Source organism: Trachurus japonicus, chromosome 19 (assembly GCF_045865225.1).
Source record: "Trachurus japonicus isolate A0001 chromosome 19, Traja_1.0".
Classification (NCBI taxonomy): Eukaryota; Metazoa; Chordata; class Actinopteri; order Carangiformes; family Carangidae; genus Trachurus; species Trachurus japonicus.
Window position 1 is genome coordinate 17,114,747 of NC_140925.1, and position 16,278 is coordinate 17,131,024.

The window sequence follows — 16,278 nt, forward strand, 5'->3', positions numbered from 1 at the left end:
TAAAAAGCCAGTTGTAGCAGGTTCATTCTTCAAATCTAATATCACTAGCTCTGCTTCGGGGGCACAGAGCACAGAGAACTGTGTAGGACATTAAAGGAGACATATTATGCCCACTTTTTACGAACTAAAATAGTTCCCAGGTGTCTTAAAGACATGTCTGTGACATGCTTTGGTCAAAATACCCCAAGGATTAAACATCACAGCTCTTTCCATTCTCTCAAAACAGCCCTGGTCAGAACGACTGGTTTCAGTGCCTGTCCCTTTAAATGCAAATGAACCACTGCTTGCCCCACCCCACCCCTTCTACCGGTCCCAGGTAGGGATGGAGTTATGCAAATAATACCATGTAAAACCACATGGATTTCAACCTAGGGTGCCTGCACATTACAGATTGTTTTTGTCAATTCTCACATTTTTGGGGCCAGAAGGCAAGACAAACACCCAGATATATGTTAAAGAGCATTCAAGAAGTGATATTTCCATAATAACCCCCTTTAAGATATAGTCACACAGTTACATTCATGGTCTGAAATATCTGTTATATTCTCGTTGGTGTCTTTATTCATGAATCTGTTCCTGCTTTCCCAAAGTCTGACTTGCAGAATGACTGTTACTGGAATTTGTTGCATTTGCGTGTGTAAGTGTGTACGCTGCCTCTTGTGCAAGCCTCAAGTGTATATGCTTGGCCACCTGTGCGTTTTCGTGTGGGTTATTGTGTGTGTGTGTGTAATTGCACAACTCACCCAGCCAATACTATGAAGAAGTCCAAGCGGTTCCATGTGTCTCCAAGGTAACACTTCTTGCCAAAAATCCCCAGAGCCACCATCTTGATCACCATCTCAATGGCAAAGAACGCAAAGATGAAGTCGTCAAAATCCTGCAGAGACAGAGAGGCAGAAAAATACAAACGTGTCAAATGCAAATTAGGAATGCAAACTGTGCTGTGAAGAAGAAGGAACTTTGACGGCGCAAAGCCATTAATGCAGCGAGAACCTCTGACTACTGTTTAGAAAGAGAAACATTCAGTTCTCTTTATCCATCACTGTCTCATTTGTAACACAAAGAGACATCTGCATTAGGATTTAATTTATTCAACAACAACAAAATGTTCAAGATACAATCTGTACTCAAGAGGACATTTTAAAGTTTAATAGGATAAATAGCTACATTTGTTCCATGAAAACAACAACAACATTGATTTGAATGAATGGCTGCATTTAAATATTGTTTTCCTTTGGGGTAAATTAATGTGTGTATTGAATTTCATGGCAATCAATTGTTATCAAGGCATTTCACTCTAAACCAAAAATTGTGCAATGGATGAAAAAGCGTCTTTAACAAACTTCATGGTGACACATCCAGTAGCTGGTGAGATGTTTTGGTGACTGAACCACCAAAAAAGACAAAAAAATCTTCTCCACAGTTTAATTTTGTGAATATTGTGTTAATTGTTGGACAATAGTATGGACTGTACAGATATGCTGCGGCATAACTCACTCTGGGATCATATTAGTTTATATCAGCTAAATGTGATGCTTGAAATTGCCCACAGAGAATGTTTGTCATTAATGCAACACTAATGTGACTCCATTTCTAGACTCGTCTTTTCTCTCTGGCTGTCCAGAGGCCAGGCTCCCTGTGGAGGGAAAATTAGAGAGAAAGATAGAGATAAAAGGCAGTTGCAAAAGATTGAATGTGTTGGTCAAGGGCACTACAGTAAACTGATGACTGCTGAGGGCAGGGTCTACAGGTAGATGATAGTTTGGCGAACTTGCTGCCTGAAAGGGCCTCAAATGACAAATTGCCTCAGATCCAGAGTATATAATGTAATAATCTGGAACAAGCCCCACTTTGCACTAATCAGTACTCCTGCCCTCATTATTGTCTGCCTGGTGGTTTGATTAATTAAATCATTATCAGACAGGATTGAAGAAGAAAATAAGGGCAAGAATGAGGGAGGAGGGAGTTGGATGACAATTAAAGAGAACATAACCTTATACCTTGTGAAATATGAAAAATCAATAAATAAATTTGAAAAGGCAGAAGAGAAGGAATTTGAGATGAGGACGGAAAAAGTCAAATAAATGAAAGAAAAATTCTGGAAGGAGATCAAGGCAGAAGACACCCACTGATAGATGAGTCATCCAAACAAGAACACAGAAATGTATAAATACATCAAATCCTGTTAGCTTAGGCAGAAGCTAACCTCTCGCTGCTCTGAAGTTCAGTGTCAGTGAAAATATAGAGGTTCACACAGGAAAGTGAGTGTGTGTGCGTGTGTGTGTGTTTGATATAGTTAGTGTACAACTCAAAACTCTCATCCATCTCCTGTTTGGAGAACATTCATGTAGATTTCATTCAGTATTTCACCTCTGTTTGCAGAGCGTACAACCTGCCAGGAGTTTTAGCCGCCCAAGGTTAACTCTTTAAAACTGATCCCACATCACTCAGGATGTTTTACACACAGCTCGTTTACCCTAAAGAGCAGAACATGAGCTGATTGTTTGGTGATGCACGATCCCGCCAAAATAAAAGCTGGAAGAAAAATCATTGTGTGAAGTTGATCTAAATTTAACAGTGTGAGCGCTAGAACCAGCTACAGCACGTAAGACTCCACAGTACATGACAACTGAGACTGTCACTGTACATGGTTAACACCGTCAACATGCATCTGATTTGAATATGAAATACTGATATAAATATGTGTAAGTTTAACTTTAGTCGTTAGTTGTTTAAACACCAGCAGGGTACCAAATGGTATATTAATTAGACAATCATTTTTTTGGGAGGAAATTATGAAACTTCTTAAAAATTAAAATTGCTTTGGCTCATGTGTTTTGCTGAAAAAGCTCTTCTTATTGAGCTAGGACTGATTTTTGCACAGCAAAAAATGAATCAACAGAAGGCCTTTTAGACATATAAATAGATATAAATAATAACTTCATTTAGATTGAGTTTTTAACTTATTTTCAACTTTAGATCACTGTTATTGTGAAGGACAGAAAACTGGGATCAGACTTATGTTTCTTGGCAGGCAGCATGAACCGTGCAGTGAGCTGATAAAAAATGGAAACATCAAACTCTATAAAAACAAATGTGAATTTTGCATTTTGGAAATCATCCAGGGAAATCAACTTCTCCTCCAGTCTGATTTTTGTGTTCCCCCTCTTGGTTTGAAAATGATAGCTTTGTCATGTATTTTTTCTGCAAGAGAGAGACACCTGTGTGCATGAAGACTGCTGCAGTCAGTCATGTCTGTTTCCTATCAGAGAATCTGGTATAAGCCTTACTGGACAAAGTGGGAGGTGCCCTGCTCTCGTTACTAATCCTCTGGTCAGAGGATTCTTGGACCAGTCTGATGGAACGATAACAACAAAGTGCAGCTATGGACGTGACTGAAGTCACTGAGACAGTTTGAGCGTTGTTTGAAAAAGAAAGTGTTTGCTGCCACCGAGCACACGGTGACTGCATCGCCTTCTCCTCTAATATTTTGTCCTTCTGTCTGTGCTCTCTTTGTTTAATGAAGGTGGCTTTTCTCTTGTCTCTGCTTGAGAGTAATTACTCATCTATTTTGCATTAGCTAAAGCCTGCATTCCCTCAGAGTCGATAACATAAGAAAACCCCATAAGACTCAGGGTGTTGGGGACAATATCTTTACTGTCGCACACACACACACACACACACACACACACACACACACACACAGAATGTGCATATTCACAACACATATTATGAACATAGAGTATATAGAGTATACTGTAACATAAACAACATGGGACCAAGCCTTCAGGGACTTTTGATAAATTGACACCGAGCTAATGTTGATTAACACAACCTTCTCTATTGCTTTTGTTCCAAACATGCAAATACACACACACACAGACACACATACACACACACACACACACACACACTCTACGCACAGCTGGGACTTCCGATTCATCAAAGTCAGCAGGACATGCTGTCCTGAGGCATTGTGACAGCAGCATGCTGGTGTAGCAGCACGTGGTAATAATGGCTCTCTAATCAGGACATTGATCCCACAAAACTTGTATCACACACCAGTGGAGTGTGAAACATGTTACATGCTGCTGATCAACACAGATGAGACGTGAAATCCAACCGCTGCTTAGATTCCACATCGATAAGAGACTAAAAGATTCCTGACACTCGTAACACCATGCTGAGTAGCTACCAAAATGAAAATGTGTGGGTATATTGTCGCCATGGTTCACTGACTGTGTGTCCATGTAGAGCAGGGACGCCGAACACACACACGCACACACACGCCTGCCTCGGAGGGAATATACACCCGTGACCTGTGCTGCATGGCTCACTGCTCACACACCCTTTAATTTCTATCCCCTCCACTGCATTTCCTTCCTGTGAAGACACACACGATATTTTAACTCCACAGGATTTTTTTTTTCTTTTAACCAATTTTGGAAGGTCTCCAGAGAATAATAAGACTTTTCGCATTATTCGAAAACAAACCTAAAATGTTCATTATAGCGTATCATTCGGTTTAATCCCAGTTCAGACAAGCCTCGTGAAATTGGCTTTCATTCAGCATGACAGTCGCAGAAGTGTGAAATAGGCCAATAAATGACAGCGGAGAACTTGCAATGAGTCAATCCAATCTAAAACACTTTGAAATTGTGAGGGATGGAAAATACTTTTGAGGCAAAATCAAGTGGTGAATCAGATAATAAAATATTCTTTGTCAAAAGTTAAACCATTGAACTGGTATATCATAACTCAAAGACTGCAGCTCCAAAGGCCCAATGCCTCATTCAGGTTTCCCATGTGTTGCTACTTATTGTGTTTATTATTGTGGTGGTTTTGTGATCCTTTGATCGTTTGTCAATGAAACGTTGCTGGCAGTGCTGTAAAGACTCTCATCTTTTGATATAGTGTAGGTGGAAGGTAACACTGCTCATCCTTCTATATTTATTCCAAACAAACCAGTGGTGCTGCTGCCAGAGATGGAAGAGGCTTCACTTCCTGTGAACCAGACGAACCCTGAACAGACACTGTTTATAACAGCAATTACAAAAATCACAGAGCATGGGCGCATGATTAATTACAAGTAAGTAACTATGAAGTCACAATTGACTGATATCAAAACGCTGCAGACTGTAGTGCTTTTTTCATATAAGTCATTTTTAATTGTTATATTTAATGGTCAATTAGGAAAAACACAGGCGTTACTAATATTAATAATGGCTGTTTTATTCAAATATCCTCTAAGCTGAGACAGTGTGACAGTGAATCAGAGCGAACAATAAATAGCAGAACCATGAAGCTGAAGCAGTTGTAGTGCATTACGCAATTTGTTGTTTATATTAGCGTTAATGTTAATGTTACTGTCCTCTCTATGGCTTCCTCTCTGTCACCACCGGGCGCTTAATGCAGTCACAGAGAGTGTGTCCTCAGCTGAAACAAGCAGCTACAACAGGTTCCACCACCACCACCACCACCACCTCCACCCCACAGAAAGAGGGTCACATCCATCAGGGCACGCTGCCACCCAATGACTCCCCAGAGGCTGGGGCGGGTCCCGCGGCTCACCTGGTGGCTCAGCGTGCATGACATCACTCCTAACCGCCCACCCCCATCTGGACCCGGCAAGGTGCACAGCATTACAGGGCCGGTCGATTTAGGAAAGTATACTGACGGAAATGGTTCTCCCGTGTGGACAAACCATGTCGACAATACATCTCAGCTGAACTTTCTATAGTAATTACACTGTATTCAATAGAAAGAACACACTATATCATCGGCTGGCAGAGGCAGCGACCTGCTGTCTGGGAGTGAGTCCAATAGCCCACACAGTCTCCTTGAGACTTTGCCTTGGTGCCTATCTGTACCTGGGTAAATATTTCTTTATCCAGCTTTTCACACAACGTAGTTCCTACAGTAACATACACAGTAGAACTGTAGAGTTTGAGTTGGCATGGAAATATAAAATGCTTAATGAGATTTAGCTTCACTATTTACTTCAAGTATTACTTGACAGGCTGCGGTCCATTGTGACGGCAGAGCGGAGCTGAGTCATTTTGGAAGGCACTGACAAATTACTATTCAATGCTAATCCAATAGAAATAATATTGAACAAATCCCATCTATCACTGGACAGCAGGACAGGTCTCATCACTGAATTTTAAACACTACACATTTTGTTTTTTTGTTTTTTTTCATACACTTTTATGCAAATGTATGAAAAAAACAGGAGACACCCATGTCTTTGGTTCTCTGGAATTCTTATCTGCTTATTCACAGCTGGATGAGATTCCTGCTGGATGTGAGCTACTGGCATTCCCACTGATGTCTATCTCTGTCATCTTTATCTTATCTCCTCCTCCCACTGGCTCCCCCCCTCTCTCCATCTATCTCTCATGGAAGTGGTATCACTTCCCTATTATTCTGATTATGTCTCCCACAGTTACTGTAGCTAAAGGTACAACAGTGTGTGTACAGACTTGTGTGTATATCTTTGTGTCATACTGGGTTTGTTATGTTGAGCATCTTTCCTGACAAAGTATTTTCCAACATTTTCAGCAGTTTCTCCGTGATGTATGGAGTGTCGATGTAAAAAGTCAGACATATTTAAAAGCCAGATGTGTGTAGGACTGTTCTGCCATGGCGACAGTGTGCTGTTGCTTATAATAAATGACATTCATCTCTCTCTCTCCATGTGAACACAGTCTTTGGTGAACCTTCCAGCCTAAACAGTGACGCCCAACACCAGCCTAACAGCCCTAGAGCGCCCATGTTACTCCTCACACTGCCTGACAACAAATGTAAACACACGTGTCCACCAGGCACACACACACACACAAGCTATATTGCATGTTATCAGCGTGACAAGTGAGTGCCAACACCACACACCCTCTCGTCACCTCTAGATCGGAGCCTTTATGTTCTAAGTACACTGTATCACTTATGTTGAGTGCACTTAGAGCGCTCCCTAATGACTCTACATGGCTCACTCACAAATCCTTAAGTGTCAAAGCAGTTATTAGATACAGTGCGGTGCCCGAGTGTGAAGTGTCGCAGCTCCTGCTCCTGACGAGCAAATCTGCAGATCTGCAGTTCAGGAAGATCCCTGTATATGATTTAGACGCCGGCGTGTGTTTCCACAGCTAGCCAAGACTGCTGTGGGTAAACAATAAGCAATCAGGCAGAAAATTGTAGCAGTCAAGTCCACATGATAGCAAGCATCCACTTAAGGAGCATTGTTGGTGGGTGCACAGGGTTTCCCCCAGGAAACTGGTTGGCAGAGGTCTGTGCTGCTGGGGGCTGAGCACAGACAGAGCGTACAGACCACATTAACCAGGCAGGAGCCAAAACTAGCAAACTGAAAACTCACCGTGCCAGGACTTTACCCTCTAGTCAATAAAGGAAGTTCTTTTGTCCCCAACATTGTGACAAAGTGTCCTATAGGATTACCACAAAGACAAATGTAGGAGGTGATCGATCAGTGTCAGCTGCTGAACGGCATCAGACGGCTCCTGACACACCTCATCTCATCATGCATTCATTCAGGTGAGGATCTTAACAGTCAACTAACAGTGCATAACAGTGTGATCATTTCTTCAAGTTAGTGATGGAGCTCTTTATTTCAGTCAAGGTGCCTTCGCTTTAATGTGCAGTGGGAAACACTGGGTAGGTACATATAGACCAAGTCCAGGTTCACATCACCAACAGCTTTAAACGTCATCTCATACAATTTAAAAAGTCTAACATCCATTTAAGCCTATATGTGAAAGTGTACAGATTTTATTGTTCATTGCAATGCATTGCCAAATACATCTTTTTTTTTGTTCTTGTGATTGTTCTTCTTCTCCAGTCAAAATGACAATAAAAGTTTTTTTTTCCTTCACTTGAATGTGACCTATAGGGAATAGACTTAAGTCATCACAGTTAACGTGATTAATACGCACTTAAGCTCGGGGAATGGTAAATGATTTTGCTTAGGTTCATGCAGGAAAAAAACTTAAATTTTGGAAGAGATCTTAGCTTGGGTTATAATAACTGGTTAGAGAACCTACAGTATGTTGTCATGAGGGGAACAATCAGTTTGAAATGAGAAAGGAAGAGCGAGCTCTTCGAAATTCCTGTTTTGTTGGCCCATCCATCCCCACAACCTCATACTAATTTGCTCTATATCACAACAACTTAGCAATTGGGTGTTGATCCTGGTAAGAGAGGTGATAAAGAACCTACTGGTTACTCTGACTGGGCTACATACAGTAGGTGGAACCTCCACAGGGACGGCCATCACTGTTTCTGGGTGGCCATATTCTCAGTGACAGTCTGTGAGGAAACATCTAAACCAGACCATGAGAAACTGGTTGGTAGAATTTTCTGTACGTGCACATACACTGTATATACACATAGATGGGTATAAAAACAGGTGCCAACAATTTGATGAAAACATTCCCATACAGCCTCTCCTGAAAATAAACCTTAGCCACTATGTATGCTAATTCTGCCTGTCACAGGTCTGAATGCTATTATCACAAGGGTCAGGTGCTTTCAACACACGCACATGCACACACACGCACACACACACATGCACACACACGCGCGCACACACACGCGCACACACACAGGTGCACTCAGACAGCCAGGCAGACAACCATACGTGCCGGTGAAGGCGGTGCATGCCTCATGTGGTGAGGACAATAGGGCAGGCTAACTGTAATCTGCCATTCAGCTGAGATCTTCTCCTTGCAGGTGGAGGGAGATAATATTGTGAGAGAGACTTTTCAGCTCAATCACCACCAGCCGGGGTAATGGCACACACACCCGTGCAGACACAAGCGCTGATGTTTCCTCATAGGCACATACCAGGCCTGTGCGTGTGTGTGTGTGTGTGTGTGCATGTAAACCAGACGGTGTCATCAAAGAATGACAACATTGGCTGTTGATTCAACTGGGTAAGGAGCTTAAAATGGCTTAAATGACCCAAATACAGACAAATGACTTTTTGTAGTTGGTAGCTGACTCTTTTGGTTGTTACACGGATCACACCATGGAATCACAGTGACTGAGCCTCTTTGAGAAGAAGGTAAGAAAATGCATAAAGTTAAGTTCCCGTAACTATTTGAATGATGAGATCTGATGTTGCGGTGAAGCAGATTTGAAATGTTTCCCAAATGTCATCAAAAAGCTATTGTGAAAATGCCTCGGGGTGACCTTTCAACATCGCCGACACAACGAGCAGGAGTCATCTTTCTCTCAGCTTCAGCCTCCTGTGATCATCACAGTGGCCGTTAGCTGTGTCAGCAGATAGAGAGAGCTGAGAGAGTTCACTGGGATGCATCAGAGAGGAGAGCCATGGAGATCGTCATGTAAAGTTCAAACTGCAGTCTAGAGATTCATGCAGGACATGCAACTTTGGAGCATGTTTGGATTAATGTAAAGCTAAAAAGGATTCTAATTAAGGTACTTTCATTGTCATATATTTCCTTAATGATTGAGTGGAGATGATCCAAAATAGTTTGGGTGTGATAATAGCCTTAACACTTAAGGATACATTACTAGTGATTAGAGGCTATAATAAAAGACTATAATAAGTTGGGATTCTTATATTTTGAGAAAGTATTCAGTAATTTTAATTCAATATGTGGCCTGGTGAAAAAATGCTTTGCAAAAATGATGTAACATAAGTTCATGGTGATGATGATAAAGCCAGGTTGAATATTTTAGACAAATATTATGATATATCACATAATACTATTATAATATTATCGCAGGGAAAGGGAATTCAAAGAAAAAGTCTGCTAGCATCGAAAATTGAAATCGTTTTAGTCCAATGGCAAAATCTGTTCCTGACACTTGCTCCCTCACTGAAGGTACCTATGTTTCTTATGGATATTTATTTTTTATATAACTACTGTATACACTTTTGTAAATTCACTTTTTTCATACTGTTTTGTGGAATTTTGTGGGCGAGTGATACACTGCCCCACCTGCTGGCAGCTGAAAAAACAAAACAAAAATAAAATCACAGATTAATCCACAACATTAAAAATCCAAACCAGCAGTTGTTATTTATCATTATTCAACTGTGGAAAGTCAGGAGGTGGATCGTTTTAAGATTATCTAAAGTGCGCTGTGTGTGGGAAAACATGATACTGTACATGCCCAAAGCTGGGGCTAATGAGAGCAGATGGTATAAATGTGATTCCAGGTGGGTCTGACTATCTGCTGCCCCACTGCTTTGATTGGCTGTTTGCCAACAACTGTTGTTATTATTTGCTTGTTAGCAGAAGTCAGTAGAGGGGCTGAACCGAGGGGATTACAGAGAAAACACTTGAAAGTTTGGCTTTTTGTTTTGCTTCAAGAAAATCTTGCACACTTTCATAAACACACACAAGACACAACCTGCATCCATCACATCCCTTTGTTCTTTTGTTACTGTCCCTCAACCACTCTTTTGTATTCTCTATCTCATCCTGTCCTTCTGTGGAGGAATACAGATATTCCACTAAACATTCTCCACTGCAACTGTGCATTTCTTTTGATATTGTTTGTCAAGTTAATTCATTTAATTCCACTCTGTACTGAAGAATCTCTCCTCTTGCACTAACTCTCTCATGGATCCCCCAGGTAGTCCTAATGCAAAACAGGGAGCATAACACTAAACTAAACCTACACCATAGTGATCTCTTCAATCCTGCTTGCAAGTATCACACATAGTTGTAACAGAAGAAATAGTGTTACACCACTATGTTCTCAAAACCCATCATGCATTGAAGTAAATATTGAACTTGATGGCCTTGAAGTCAAACCCATTAAAGAAGAAAAAATGAGAGGTGAGGATGGACTGAGGCAATGGCACGTCAAGAATGTGAAAGTGTGAAAGAGAAAGCGAGAGAGAGCCTGTGAAGGGTGAGAAAACTGGACTCAGTATGTTCCACTGTGTGTGAGATGGATCAAAGACTGACGAGTGCGCAGGTCATGTGCCTTTACGGTCTCTTAACATATCGACGTGGAGGGAGATGGGAGATGGAAATGTGCAGGGCGAGGTTTTAATGAGAATGCATTTAACCTCTAGGCTCTACATTCATCTGCACTGCAGAGAGGGGGGGCCGCCGAATTAAATCACATCTCATACTATTGAGCAGAGAAGATGGAGGGAGTGGATGGGCACATGTTGCCCTGGCAACGGCAGACTCAAAACCTCAATTTCTCAGCTCTCAATGCCTCTGTCAAACCATCCCTTTCTCCAAATTCATCTATTCTCTCATTGTGTGGTAATTTGTCTACTTTCTATCTCATTTCCTCCTCTCTTAATTTTCCTGATGTTCTTTCCCATTTCCATTCATTCAGTTTCCTCTCGTTTCCTGTACTTTGCCTTTTCCTTGTACTTCTTTCCCACTCCTTTCCTGCTCTGCAACCTTGTTTTCCTTCATCGGACTGTTTTCCTTCCTCTTCTCCTCTCCTTTCCCTCTTTCCTTTGTCTTCCCATACTAATTGTTTTTTTTTCCTTCCTTCCTCTCCATTCCTCCTTTCTAGGGCAAAATTTTGACCAGCTCCTGTCTTACCCAGTGAAGTGACTTCAGACATTATGTGGTCACATACAGTATTGGGGCTCTATTTTCTAAATGATTGTCAGAGTGGGGTCCAGAGTCCGAGACCTTTTCCATATAGCTTTTGGGCCCTGCTGTATCTCATTTTGGAACAAAACTGTTCAATTTCACTGAGTCAGTGGACAAGAAAATAAGAGGACTTTGTTCTGATTCAATCTATTTGGAACCACTTTGCGAGCACATTATCCTTCCCCTGCACAAGATGAACAGATCTCCTCTGCTGCGTCTCGCTGCGCTCCATTCCCTCAGCAAACACACAAAACAAATGTGCTTTCTGTCCTCTTGTTTTTTTGTTTTTTGTTTTTTACAAAGGGAAAAACAATGCTCCTCCATTAGTGTTTGCTAGGTTAAAGGCAGTTTATGAATTAATGGAAACACCTCCACACAATGTTGTTTATTCTACATCTCAGATAATGCAAATGGAGGGAGCTGCAAAGGCCAGATATTATGGAAATGTTTTAGTGTCTCTCTCTGAGATTCTTCTTATTTATATACTGTATAATTTATCTCAGTGTTTCAGAGTTCCTGCTCTCTGGATCTAATCTGCCATGTATAGTGGTTTTACCAAACACTAATACCTGTTGTTTTCCAGCCATTACACTGCATTGGTTGTCCTTATCTTATAACTGTCACATCCATGTGTGAATGTTGCTTCTGTAAATGTGTGTTTGTGTTTTTTTTTCTTTTTGACCCATTGGAAGATGTCTCAGTGGGATGTACCTGAAATGTTATTATTAAACAGATGCCACTGACTGTTAAGTTTCTGTGAATGTTACCTCATTTGTAACTGATATAAACAAAACCCAGCTAACACAATGATGCCTCTTATGAACCCTATGTGACTGGTGCTCTGCCTGGGCTCGGGGGCCTGTGCTGGATCTCTGCTGTCAGTCTCATTGAGCTCAGTCTCCTGTAGGACTGGGGTCGGCTTTGGAGCGTCTCCTCTGGTGGTGGTACCGTAAAAACAACAGCACCAAACGTACAGTCAGTCATTCTGATGCTCTTTGTTGCACCTGCCTGGAGTGTCTTTTTGTTCCCTCATCTCTCAGCTTCACCCCTGCATTTTCTTCCATGATTTCTTTATCAGTGTTTTTACAGGCCAATATATGGACGAGGGTTTAGGACTGTTTCCTCTGTTTCGTTACAATGTGGAGTGTCTGATTGATTTACAGCAGTGGGAAAAGGGGGGTGAGGCAGACCCACATGGATCGAAGTTAACTGGCCATGAGGTAGGTATATGTGAAACAGTTTCCTTGACTGTAGCCAATATTTAGCCTTAGCCAATTTTAACATGGCTCCACCCACCACCGTCTGGCCCAGTGACTGCACAGCAACAATTGAGGCACACCTAAATCGATTTTCTGCAACTTTTTTGTCTCTGTTTCATCGGCCTAATTGTCCAGTGGCTTCCAGGGAAAACCCCAGATACTTCAGTCTGCCTTTGCCTGGAACTACACATCAGTCTGCTTCCACTCGGGAATTACTGGAGTGCACTCTAAAAAATGCATGAAGATTTCAACACGGCTTTTTGGAAAGCTGCACAGGGCAACTTACTTGAAAACCGAAACCAATTACCCACTACATATCACCCATTAGTTAAAGCACTTATATTACATTATTTAAGGAAAAGAATTAAACTGCAAAAGTAATGACCTACATCTGTGTTTCTCAAACTTTTTCAGACCAGGGACCACTTAACCCATAAAAAAACACTCACGGACCACCTAACTCTGCATAGCCCCAAAAACAATATGCCAACTTCAACAGTTCACATTACAAGCTAAAATTACAGTATTACCATACTGTATCTCTGATTTTACATTCTAGCTGATTAAGAGTGTTTTCACACATTCTGTGTTTAGGTCAGCCCAGTTAAACTTTGGGGCTGAGTTTGGTGCGTTTGGTTCAGTGTGAACACAACAGTCACATTCGGTGCGGCGTCGAACTCTGGTGTGGTCTGAATCAACGACAACAACACATCTACTGCATGTTGCAGGCATTTTGAAACGTTGTAAATTTTGAAAACGTGATATGTTCTCATGTGACCTCATGGACCAGCAGGGGTCAGCGGTTTTGCATGAATTTACCTCAAACTCAAACTCTGGCTGTGTTCGAAACCACATACTCCATACTACATACTTCCATACTGCATACTTCCATACTCCATACTACATACTAATCGATCATACAGTATGCAGAGCGTTCACACTGCTGCGTACTATGATAACCCACAATGCATTTCGCTCCTGCCCGAGCCGAAATCAGTCGCCCTGAAGCTGATTTCACTTAAGCTCTAAACTGTGTAAATATATAACTTCAGCAACATTTGAAACATTTTCAGGCGAGAAAGTACTACTTCGTATCCCCATGGTGTTGAAAAAATGACAAAATAACACCTATTTACAATTTTAGTCGGACGAAGTCGGACTTCTCTGGCGTTAGTAAAACCAGCCGTAGTGAGCACTGTACTTCCGGTTTCTGTGTCAAAATAAAGCACCCGTTGCAATTGACCATAAAGAAAGCCGTTACAATGACGTCAGTGCTCTTACTTTATAAACAGGAAGTGAACCTGTCCCCACTGTGGCTAGCTTGGAAACGCCGTTTGGACCGACCTCGTGCCGTTAACGGAATTTGCCCGTTCAAAATGCCTTACCGGAGAGTTTTGCCTGCTCTGAGACGAAGATCCGCCCGCCGTCTTCGCTACATCATACTTGCTCTGGACTGGGGATTATTTCAAAATTTATAGATTTGGACAGCTCCTGTGTTTTCTGTGGCCATACTGAAGAAACTTTAAATCATCTGTTTTTTGAATGTAATGTAACAATGAAATTTTGGTCAGACTTGTGTTCTTATATTTTCTCCCATGTAAACATGTCATACTGCTTCTCCCTTAAAGATGTTATATGTTATTATGAAAATAAGAAGAACAGGAGTCTTCAGAATTTAGTTAATTTTTTCATTTTATTTGGTAAATACTTTATTCATAAGCAAAAGTTTGCAACCTCCAAACCAACCTTTTCTCATTTTTTAATTGAATTCAATTCTCTCTATAAATCCCTAGCCATTTAATGGAATTTGTTAACAGTGATTATTACACACCTATGTATTGACATGACAATATTTATTTATTTTTGTTTTGTTTCTGTTTGTCTAATTTTCTTCATTTTCTACTTATTTGAATGAGATCCTTGCTGTATTTATTTATTTTATCCATTGTCTTTCTGAATATGAAACAGCTCTCGTGTTGTGTTATGTGTCAGTGTTTGACACTTTTTGTACACTTTGAACACTTAAATAAAGAAAAAAAAAAAAAAAAAAAAAAGCAAGGAAGAGGCGGTCCTTGACGTCACGTTGCGTTGCATCTTGGGTAGTTTGAGTATGAGTAGTGACCTCATGATGTATACTCAACATTTCGGCCGAATCTAGTATGCATCCGGGAACTTCTCGCCTACTGCAAATCGCATACTGCGCAGTGTGAACATACTGCATACTCAAATCGTTAGTATGAGTAGTACGAGTAGTAGGAGAAGTATGCGGTTTCGAACACAGCCTCTGTCTCGTAACGTTCCGTTATTATCTCATAGCGTGGTGAATGTGCAGGTCACAACTTGTCCACGAGAGCGTTTTGGAGTTGTTGGATTGTGTATTTGATGAGGGAAACCAAGAAATCCCATGAGCCTCTGTAGCATAGCTCTGAGCAGCTCGCGGCTCTGCTCCGCCTTTCTAAAAATAGCTTGCACCGACAATTAAAGGTAAGAAACCTACCTACTGTAGTACCTCAAGCTCATGCTCGTGTCAGTAGAAACTGACACAACTCCACTGTGCATCATGAAGTTCTTCATGTCTGCCTCAGGTATTATTGTCACATATTTTAAGTGTGGTGGCAGCAAAAGTTTTCCGTAACCCAAGGGAAAATATTTACACATGTTTACATCATAAGAAAACAGTCTTTGCTTTCCACAGACTTTCTGTATTAAAAAAAACATGCAGGAAAGGACACTTAATCCACCGAGAATAAAGCCAAAGATGATCTTACCTGCAGGATCCTGCACCTCTCAGAGTCACAGTTGCTGTCCTCGCAGGGATGAAACATGCCCAGTGTCACACAGTTCAGCAGGATCACCAGCATGGACGCGCGCTCGAACCATGTGGACAACAGTTAAGGAATACAACAACACAGGCAGAAAATCATGTCTTACATATTTATGACAAGAGCTGGGAGCTCGCAGTAACAACCAGCAGGAAATGAATGTGCATTTCTCTCGGCTTTCTCCAGTGACCTCATTATCTCATTCAAGTTTATAAACTGCATCACTTTGTCAGAGCAGTTTACACATCTCTTAAAGCCCAATTCACTTTCAAAACTGGCTTTTGAGAGGGGAAAAAAAAAACGAGCCACAGTGGAATCCAGGAAGTAGGAACGCCCTGCTGTGCCTGATTTGAGTGGCAGTCATTGCTCCCATTTCACCCTGTTAACCAAAGATCTGTTTGCAAGGTCTGTTGGAAGATGTTCAGATTGTTAGTGAGGAAACGAAACAGGCGCTTTAAAGAGATTGTGCCAGGCAGAAAACAGACAACAGAGGCAGGAGCAGGGAGACACGGAGGTTGAGTATGAAGCATCTGGTTTCAGAGTTATTGGATGTGAAGACATCTTGATGCATGGGGCATGAATTTT

At 41.4% G+C, this 16,278-nt stretch overlaps 1 protein-coding gene across 1 annotated transcript in view; it reads right to left on the minus strand.

Annotated features, from left to right (window-relative positions):
- The window catches only part of cacna1g (calcium channel, voltage-dependent, T type, alpha 1G subunit), a 144,889-nt gene extending 129,053 nt beyond the window's left edge, over nucleotides 1–15,836 (minus strand). The window contains exons 1-2 of the mRNA XM_085762278.1: nucleotides 15,640–15,836; nucleotides 744–877 (exon numbers count right to left, since the gene is read on the minus strand). Coding sequence (XP_085618404.1) covers nucleotides 744–877; nucleotides 15,640–15,732 — 227 coding nt within the window. The 5' untranslated portion in view covers nucleotides 15,733–15,836. The remainder of the gene's footprint in view (nucleotides 1–743; nucleotides 878–15,639) is intronic.
- Between the last annotated feature and the right edge of the window lie 442 nt (nucleotides 15,837–16,278).